This window comes from Muntiacus reevesi, chromosome 1, assembly GCF_963930625.1.
Source record: "Muntiacus reevesi chromosome 1, mMunRee1.1, whole genome shotgun sequence".
Lineage (NCBI taxonomy): Eukaryota > Metazoa > Chordata > Mammalia > Artiodactyla > Cervidae > Muntiacus > Muntiacus reevesi.
In genome coordinates, this window is record NC_089249.1 from 195,323,924 (window position 1) to 195,333,692 (window position 9,769).

A 9,769-nucleotide genomic window follows, 5' to 3' on the forward strand; every position below is an offset into this window, starting at 1 on the left:
AAAACTAATTTTATTTATTTATCTTTTGGTCATGCTGGGTCTCATTGCTGTGCATGGGCTTTTCTCTAGTTGCAGTGAGCAGGGGTTACACTTCGTTGTGGTGCATGGACTTGTCATTGTCTTAGTTTCTCTTGCGGAGCACAGGCTCTAGGGAGACAGGCTTCCGTAGTTGTGAATCACAGGCTCTAAAGCACTGGCTTAGTAGTTGTGGAGCACAGACTTAGTTGCTCCACGCCGTGTGGGATCTTCCCAGATCAAGATAGAATCTGTGTTCCCTGCACTGGTAAGCAGATTCTTAATTACTGGACCATCAAGGAAGCCCTCTCATTTAATTCTCTCAGCAGCTCCATGAGACAGATAACTGAGTATTCCCCTTTTGCAAACGAGGACACTGAGGCACATGGAGCCTTAAGGGAGTTTTTTAAAGACCCAGAAGTGGTGGCTGGGAGCGTCTAGATTTAAACCCAAATCGCCTGCCTTGGAGCCTGCATTATCAACCCTATGCTCTAAGACAAGATTGTACTAAGGCCCTGGGGTCACTGAGATGGGACAGGGGAGGAGGTAGGTGGGGTTGGAAAAGAGGGCTCCAGTAGATTGAAGAGGGGGAGTTTGCTTGTCATCCCACAGAAATGGGAAGCTACCAGCAGGTTCTGACAGAGGACTGATATCAATTATTTTTGGAAGACACTTCTGGCTGCTGGATGGACAGGGGAGTGGAGGGGAATCAGAAATAGGAGTCTAAGATCAGGGAAGTTGTTGCAGTGGTCCAAGCCAGGAATGTTGGGAGACCCCGGGCTGACAGCCATTGGAGTGGAGGAAAGTGGTCCTATTTAGGATACAATTAGGAAAAGAAGTAGGATTAATGATAGTTCAGATAAGAGGGGGTTGAGAGTAAGGGAGGGTTTCTGGGACGATGGGGCCGGGCACCCTTGAGACAGGATCATTATCCTACACCGCGGAGGAAAAGGGGTCAAGCATTCGACATGGAAACCAAGAGATTGGCACTGGACGCCGGAACGACAGGGAGCCGGACCGAGTCAGTCCTAAGTCCGCACGCTCACAGCCGGCCCATCCCCCAGCACATTAGCACCTCGGCGATAGGACCCCGCGACCGCCTAGAGGAAGTCAGCCGCCATCCGAGGCACGCTTGCGTGCTGCTCGGGCAGAGGTTGTCGTGGCGCAGGGGGCGGGACCGGATTTGGTCGCCTGCCTCCCAGGCCGCGGTGGTCACGTGACTGATGCGCGAGTCAGCTGATGCGGGAGGGTTTGAAGCTGCACCGCCAGGGAGCGAGGCCGCAGTGACAGCGCGGGGCATTCGGACCCCGGCTGTCCCGCAGCGCCCGGCGGCGTCCGGCGCTCCGGGCCCGACATGGCAGCCCCCGTAGGCCCGCGCGGCTCAGGTGAGGGCGCAGGCAGCCCGGCGAGTTTCGGAACGCGGCCTGCGAACCTGCGGACAGCTTCTCCTACCTGGGACGGTGGAGCTCCGGGTTTCCCTTTCCTCAGTTCCCATGCCCACCTCTCAGCTTCCCGGTGGCGTCGGTATGGACTGACGGCTCCTAGAGCCTAGGAGAAAGGGCAGGCTGCCCACATGTGGCGGGTGGGCACCAGCTTCTCCCCTCTAAATGGCGGGACTCCGGGCTGTGTTCTGAGTACGTTCAACTCAGGCAGCTGGCGAAGCGCCAGCTTCTCCGACTCGCGGCGGCGAGGGTCCCAGGATTTGCATCCCGAGCCTAGATTCGGATTGCTCAGTTCTGCTGAAACTCCGACCGCGGGCCCTGGCTTCTCCGACCCCACCCCCACCCCCACCCTCCCGCCCCAACCTCAGACTCCCAGACTCTGCTTCCCCCGGCCAGGAGGCAAATGCTCAGCTTTTCTAAACTCAGGCAGGACTTCTGGGGCGGGGTTGCCACCTTAAACCCAGGCGCCTAACTCAATTTCAGATCTCCAAACCCGTGGACGCTCAGTTGCCTCTTATAGGGGAGCCTGGAGGAATGCCCATGTGTTGATCATCCCCTCTTAAACTAGCTGCAGACACCTCAGAGATGTCCTAGTCATTGGAGCCTGGGGTGGATTAGCTGTGATCCAAGCCACGGAGTTGCCCCACCCTCTGGCTTCCCATCCAGCTGTCTTGTAAACAACCACAACAGCATCTGAGTGCCAAAGGGATCTGGAGGTGGCCCTCCCTGTGGGACAGGTTCTGAGAGTGTCCACATTTTATCTTGGTGGCTGAGCTAGGCAGAGAGCCAACCAGGCCTTGGAATGAAGCAGGGTTCTTCCAGTGGGGATCATGGGGGTATGTCAGGGACTATTCTAGGATGCTGTGACCAACTATGACCCCAGTAGTTGCTGAAAACTTGGACTTCCTCTTGGGCTGGTCAGGATTGAAAGGAATCAGTGGTGCTTAGCATAGCCTCTATTTAGCAGTTCCCTGGTGATCTAGTGGTTAGGACTTGGTACTTTCATTCCTGTGGCCTGGGTTCAGTCCGTGGTCTGGGAACTAAGATCCTGCAAGCCCCTAGGTGTGGCCAAAAAGAAGGGGGAAAAAGCAAACAAAAAAAATAGAATAGCCTCTGCTTGTTGAGGAACTATTGAGGCCTAGGGATGGAATGCTTTGTAAGTATCAAATCCTTAGCTTCCTAGTGAAAGAATTTATTGCCCCATTTTTTGTTTTATTGCCCCATTTTGCAGTCGAGGAAGCTGAGACTCAGGGAAGCTGAGTGCCCTGAGGCAGGGCCAGGAATCAGTTCAGGCTCTTTCAAGTGACTTATAGTCTTTGACCAGCACTGCTGCAAATGTCTGTAGAATGTTACAAATTTTCTGGTTTTCCTTAGATCTCTCAGAGTTTTCTTAGCTGGAGCTTGGGACCTGCCTCCCCTATTGGCAGGTAAACTTGTCTTGGCCTGGTCCCCACTTTCCCCTCCCTCCCATCTTACAGAGACCGAGCGGCTCCTGACACCCAGCCCTGGATATGGGACCCAGACAGGGGCTTCCCCAGCCCCTTCAACCCCTCCAGAAGAGGAAGATCTCCGTCGCCGTCTCAAGTACTTCTTCATGAGTCCCTGTGATAAATTCCGGGCCAAGGGTCGCAAGCCTTTCAAGCTTATGCTGCAGGTGGTGAAGATCTTGGTGGTCACCGTGCAGGTGAGACCTGTACTACTCCCCCCAGCCCCCAGAATTCCACCTGTGGGCCCTGTTTTCCTTGAAGGGGAATCTTGGAGTCAGAGCCTAGTCCTGCCCACGCGGCAGCATCATGATAGTGATAGTGGCAGTCATCAGTCGGAAGCCCTCTGGGATCTGCACGGGAGTGGCTCCTTTAAGCTTCACAAATGTCCTCTAAGGTCCTGGCCAGTGTTGTCACCCTTTTTTTTATAGATGAGACAAATGAGGCTCAGAGAGGTTAAGGTTCTTGTCCAAAGTCACATAGCAACTAAGCCTTGGGAGCTGGCATGTGGACCCTGGCAGTCTGATGCTGTGCTGACCCTCAAAGAAAACTGACCTGGTGGGGCAGAGATCACTGCCCTCACTCCCACCCTCTCCCAGGCCCTGTGCTGGGCTCCAAGGACTCCATGATGAGTCAGACTCAGCCCCTGTCTTGCGAGCTTCTGGTCTAGTGACTTTGGGTATGTCACCATGCTTCTGATCTCTATCACTAAAGGAGCCCAGTGAGGGGCTTCCCAGGTGACTCGGTGGTAAAGAACCTACCTGCCAATGCAGGTGATGCAGGTTTAATCCCTGGGTCGGGAAGATCCTCTGGAGGAGGAAATGGCATCCCACTCCAGTATTCTTGCCAGTGAAATCCCATGGACAGAGGAGCCTGGTAGGCTATAGTCCATGGGATCAAAAAGAGTCAGACACGACTGACCGACTGAACAACAACCAAAGGAACCCTATAGTGGTACTTACCCTGTGCAGTTCAGTTCAGTCGCTCAGTTGTGTCTGACTCTGTCACCCCATGGACTGCAGCACGCCAGGCTTCCCTGTCCATCACCAACTCCTGGAGCTTGACTCTCCCCATAGGTTTGTGTTTAGCACAGCAGCTGGCGCCCAGTACACACGTAATGGACGTTAGCTGTTGCTGTGAGTTCTATAAGCAGCCACTGTGGGCGTATGGTGGGCCTGCCCTCATGGGGAGGGCCCTCTCTCTCCTCTCCCTCCACTCATTCACTGTGGGAGATCCATCATCCTCGTCCCTCCTGCCAGCTCATCCTGTTTGGGCTCAGCAACCAGCTGGCGGTGACGTTCCGGGAGGAGAACACCATTGCTTTCCGGCACCTCTTCCTACTGGGCTACACGGATGGGGCGGATGACACGTTCGCAGCCTACACGCGGGAACAGCTATACCAGGCCATCTTCTATGCTGTGGACCAGGTGCGGGTGGCCAGGAGCCAGTGGGCAGCTGGGCCCTCAAGGGATAGTGGGCAGGGCTGACAGACCCTCCCCTCCTTTGCCCGCAGTACCTGATGCTCCCAGACGTGTCCCTGGGCCGGTATGCCTATGTGCGGGGCGGGGGCGGCCCCTGGGCCAACGGCTCAGCCCTGGCCCTCTGCCAGCACTACTACCACCGGGGCCACGTGGACCCAGCCAACGACACATTTGACATTGATCCAATGGTCGTCACGGGTGAGTAGGCCGGGCAGGGCTCAGTGGTCAGGAGCCCGGGCTGCTAGGATTAAAATCCCACTTGAAAATCCCTCCTGCTCGTCTGGAAGACAGGGTGATGAGGATGATGTGATGATTAGTAGACTGCTTGGTGTGCAGACAGAGCTGCATGTTATGTTTCAGTGTCATTCATTCACTAAACATCTGGGGCCACAGAGTGCCAGGCACTGGGGCCTGTGCACGGGGTTAGATAGACTGGGTCTGACCCTTGTGGGGTAGACAGCAGAAACAAACAAATGTTGAAATATGAAGGGGGAGGTAAAGCAGGGAAGGGGGATGTCGGGGACTCTGGGGAGACCTGCCTGTGCCTCCCCTGCCACCAGTGTCCCCTCCCTGACTCCCTGTCCTCAGACTGTATCCGGGTGGACCCCCCTGAGAGACCCCCCGTTCCCCCCAGTGATGATCTCTCCCTCTCGGATGGCAGCGCCAGTTACAGGAACCTCACGCTCAAATTCCACAAGTACTGTCCGACCGATCGAGGGGGCTGGGGGTGCGGGGAGGCAGGACTCCAGGCGTCTTCAGTGTTGGGGGAGGGGGCAGCCACTTCCCCACAAGCCGGGGCTGGGCGGGCCAAGCCGATGCTGCCACGTGAGCACTTCCTCTGCCAGCTGCAGAGTCAGCATGGGGCAGAGCACTGGCACTCAGGCAGAGCCCACCCACCCCCTCACCCAAGCCTCCCCCCCAGGCTGATCAACGTCACCATCCACTTCCAGCTGAAGACCATTAACCTCCAGAGCCTGATCAACAATGAAATCCCAGACTGCTACACCTTCAGTATCCTGGTGAGCCCACGGTCCCTGGGGTGTGGATGAGGAACCAGCCCGTGATGGGGGGCGGGGCGGGGCACAGGACTCCTGAACTCTGGAGCTGGGGGACCCTGGGCCAGGGGCAGTGTGGGGGTGATAGGGGAGGCTGGGGCTGGAGAGACCATCCGTCCTGCAGGTCTGGGAGCCTTGGGTCTGCCAAGGCTTACCCTGTCCCATCTCATCTTGCCGCACCCCTGCAGATCACATTTGACAATAAGGCACACAGTGGGCGTGTCCCCATCAGCCTAGAGACCCAGGCCCACATCCAGGAGTGTAAGCACCCCAGCGTCTTTGGCCATGGTGAGCTCCCAATCCCCAAACCAGTGCTGCCCAGGAGCTCTGAATTTCCGTGGGAACCCCGAGCCCCAGATCAGCATGGACCAAGCTCCCAACTCACCCAGAGAAACCTATGAGCCCCCTGACCAGCCCAAACCAGCCCTGAAGCCCCCCCGGGCCTGGCCCAGTCGCCTCATCACCGGCCCTGGCTTTGGCCCCCTCCCCGCAGGAGACAACAGCTTCCGGCTCCTGTTTGACGTGGTTGTGATCCTCACCTGCGCCTTCTCCTTCCTGCTGTGTGCCCGCTCACTGCTCCGAGGCTTCCTCCTGCAGAACGTGAGAACCACCCCCAGCCTCGCCCAGCTCTGGAAGCCTTGGGGCCGCCAGGGTGGTGAACCTCCCCTGCCCAGACCGGCCCTCACCCCACCCGCCTATCCCTGCAGGAATTTGTCAGGTTCATGTGGCGACGGCGGGGACGGGTCATCAGCCTGTGGGAGCGGTTGGAATTTGTCAACGGCTGGTACATCCTGCTGGTCACCAGCGACATGCTCACCATCTCGGGCACCATCATGAAGATTGGCATCGAAGCCAAGGTGGGTCCTGCCCGCGCCCTGCCTCCCCACCCCGTCTCCTTCCAGACCCTGGCCCCCTCTCCCACTCCCTGCCGATGCCATCCCCAGGGAAGGGCCCCGGATGGAGTTGACGCTGCTCCCACCCCTAGAACCTGGCAAGCTACGACGTCTGCAGCATTCTCCTGGGCACCTCTACACTGCTAGTCTGGGTTGGAGTCATCCGCTACTTGACCTTCTTCCATAAGTACAATGTAAGCTTGGGACATGCAGGCAGGGCCCTTTGGTGGAGGCCACATGTCCCTTAATTCCCACCACCCCCACCCCCACCCCCAGATAAATCATACCCGTATTGCCATTAACAGCCCCTGCAGATGACCCACCAGGAGCCTCTTCCCCATACCTGCCCCCCGAGGCCCGCCAGACGTACCTGTCACTCGACATGGGCAAGGGCTATGTGAGCCCACTTTCATCCCCAACCCCCTGCCAATTGAATCCAGCCAAGGGGGTGTGCCCTCAGCACCTTGCTGCCCCTTCTGAGGCTCCCTCCAGCTTCTGTGGTCACCCTGGCTGGCCTGTATTGTGTGTCCGCCCACACTACTGTCCCCCTCCACCCTTCCCTCCACAGATCCTCATCGCCACACTGCGGGTGGCCCTGCCCAGCGTCATGCGCTTCTGCTGCTGTGTGGCCGTCATCTATCTGGGCTATTGCTTCTGCGGCTGGATCGTGTTGGGGCCCTACCATGTGAAGGTAGGGGCTGGTAGGGACCTGTGGGTGGTGCTCATGACCCACTATCCAGGGGTCCCTGGCTCCCCTTCTTACTTCCTGAGTCCTCTGACACCAGCGGTCCACCTGCTATTCATCTGGTGACGCCGAACAACCCACCTTGATCCCTGGTACCTTACTAGCAAGTCTCCAGCAGTTCTATCCACTGTCCTCTCTGAGCCCCACCCCGGTGACCCTGGCCTTGACCCTTATTCAGTGACCCATCCCCCCACTTGGCTTCACCATGACTACTAGTGCTTGGTCTGCTGTCCCCTCTGACTCCCCATTGCCACTACCAGCCCCATCCCAGCCCCCGGCCATGCCCCCAGCTTGCTCTGACCCCACTACTGCGCTGCCCGCCCGCAGTTCCGCTCACTGTCCATGGTGTCCGAGTGCCTGTTCTCGCTTATCAACGGGGATGACATGTTCGTGACCTTCGCGGCCATGCAGGCGCAGCAGAGCCGCAGCAACCTGGTGTGGCTCTTCTCTCAGCTCTACCTGTACTCCTTCATCAGCCTGTTCATCTACATGGTGCTCAGCCTCTTCATCGCGCTCATCACAGGCGCCTATGACACCATCAAGGTCAGCCACCTCCCTAGGGGCCACCGAACACGCATTAGCGCACAGCCCCAAGCTTGGGCTCTGAGTCCCTCGAGGTTGGCCACAGCGGGCTGAAGTGAGAAGGACCCTGGGAAAGAATATGGGAGACTCCACGAGGCCAAAGGAGAGGTTAGCTCAGAATTGAGGGGCCCACGAGGGGCCGATAGCATCCTCATCACAGCTGCTGCATTCTCAGTTTTATCAAGGTGTGGGGCCAGGTACGATTCCTGCATCTTTTACCAACAGGGAAGCCAAGCCATTGGAGTAGGAAATGGCAGCCCACTCCAGCATTCTTGCCTGGAAAATCCCTTGGATAGAGGAGCCTGGTGGGCTACAGTCCCTGGGATTGCAAAGAGTTGGACATGACTGAGTGACTGAACACACACAAACCAAGCCATAGAGTTTCAGTGACCTGCCAAAGGTTGGCTACTAGGCAGATGGTGAACCCGGCTTATCCTGAAACTGTGTGATTCCAGAAGTGCTGCTCCCAACCCCTCTGTCCTGTGGGTCTGGGGAATGGTGGTGGTCCTGCAGACTGCAGGGCCCAGAGCAGAATGTGGTCGTGACAGGTAGACAGGCTCTTTCAGCAGATATGTTTGGGGACCTGTTGTGTGCCAAGCCTGGTGCCAGGTGTCTGTCTAGCACTGGTGGGCAGGATAGATAATGGACAAACCAGAGTATGATGATCTACAGATGGGAGGTGGTATAAAAAGGAAGTACTGAAGGTTACAGAGGTCCCCTGCTTTAGACTGGTGTTGGACTGAGTCCAGGCAAATTTCTAAAACGTGCTGTCTGGTCTCTGGCCACACATGTGACTAGTTACACTTTGACTTTCATGAAAATGAAACAATTCGAAATTCAGTTCCTCACTCACACCAGGCATAGAGCAAGCACTCAAACGCCAGTGTGGTTAGTAGCTACCAGATTTAGACAGCATAGATATCAAACCTTTCCATCATCTCAGAACATTCTGGATTGATGAGACAAGAGCCCAGGAGAGAGCACACCAGGGAGAAGGAACTGCCAGAAAGGATTTGGAGAAGAGAATGGTCCCATGAGGTTGGGAAGGGCGAAAAAGAGCCTGAAAGCCAGAACTTCCCTGCAACTGGGAATGCAGAAGACTGCACTGGCCTGTGCCTGGACATACAGCCAGGCAACAGACATACTTCTGTCACTCAGACCCAAGGATCCCTCATAGGTCTTCCTCTAGCACTTAAAGATCACACGTGTGTGTCAGCCTTGGGGGTACAAACCCAGACCTTGCTTCCTGTGTGTGCACCCAAGTCAGTAGGTGGTTGCCAAGCACCCAGATTGGGTCAGCATGGCTCTAGGTGGTGGACGCACAGGTGGAGAGGGCACATCCAGTGGTCAGGGAATATCTCCAGGTGAAGCAAAGCACGGGGAACCAGCAGGTGGAGGGCACAGCACGTGCAAAACCCCAGAGGAGGGAGCCTGGTTGGTCCACCAGGATCAGGGAGGAGATTCAGATGGTTGGAGAGGAGGGGCAGGGTAAGGGGTGTCTTTCATGCGGGTCCCGGGTCTCTCTCCCCAGCACCCAGGCGGAGCGGGCGCAGAGGTAAGCGAGCTCCAGGCCTACATCGCGCAGTGCCAGGACAGCCCCACCTCCGGCAAATTCCGCCGCGGGAGCGGCTCCGCCTGCAGCCTCCTTTGCTGCTGTGGCAGGTTCGAGGCTGCTTTGGCTCGGGCTTGGGATTGGCTGGTGGAAGGGAAGCGGACCACCTCCGCTAACACTGCCCCTCCTTCAGGGACGCTTCGGAGGAGCATTCGCTGCTGGTGAATTGACTCGGACCCGGACTGCTACTGGACATTAACCACCACTCCCCGGAGTGTGGAGACCCAAGCTTATTTATTTTTACCCTTTGCTTTTAAGGGCCGGCTGCCAGTCGGGCCCCGTGAGGGCCTGGGCCAGTCGGGTCGGACGTTGGACAAGGATAGGGTGGGTGTTAAATAAACGGGAAAATAAACTTGTTCTCATTTGTAGTGGGAGGGGAATCCCCTGCGCCATCTGGTCGCAGGTCCCTTTAAAGCGTCGCCACACTCCGCGCGACCTTCCAAGCATGGCGGGGGGGCGG

The 9,769-nt window shown here is 57.1% G+C and overlaps 1 protein-coding gene across 1 annotated transcript; it reads left to right on the forward strand.

The window, feature by feature from the left end:
• The first annotated feature begins 1,237 nt into the window (after window positions 1–1,237).
• Window positions 1,238–9,661, forward strand: MCOLN1 (mucolipin TRP cation channel 1). Its single transcript, XM_065917860.1, has 14 exons — window positions 1,238–1,400; window positions 2,936–3,141; window positions 4,201–4,368; window positions 4,455–4,620; window positions 5,011–5,119; window positions 5,345–5,441; window positions 5,666–5,765; window positions 5,971–6,077; window positions 6,185–6,334; window positions 6,463–6,564; window positions 6,939–7,061; window positions 7,443–7,658; window positions 9,229–9,359; window positions 9,443–9,661. The coding sequence occupies exons 1-14, from the start codon at window positions 1,370–1,372 to the stop codon at window positions 9,477–9,479; spliced, it is 1,743 nt and encodes a 580-aa protein (XP_065773932.1). The 5' UTR covers window positions 1,238–1,369; the 3' UTR covers window positions 9,480–9,661.
• Window positions 9,662–9,769: the final 108 nt, after the last annotated feature.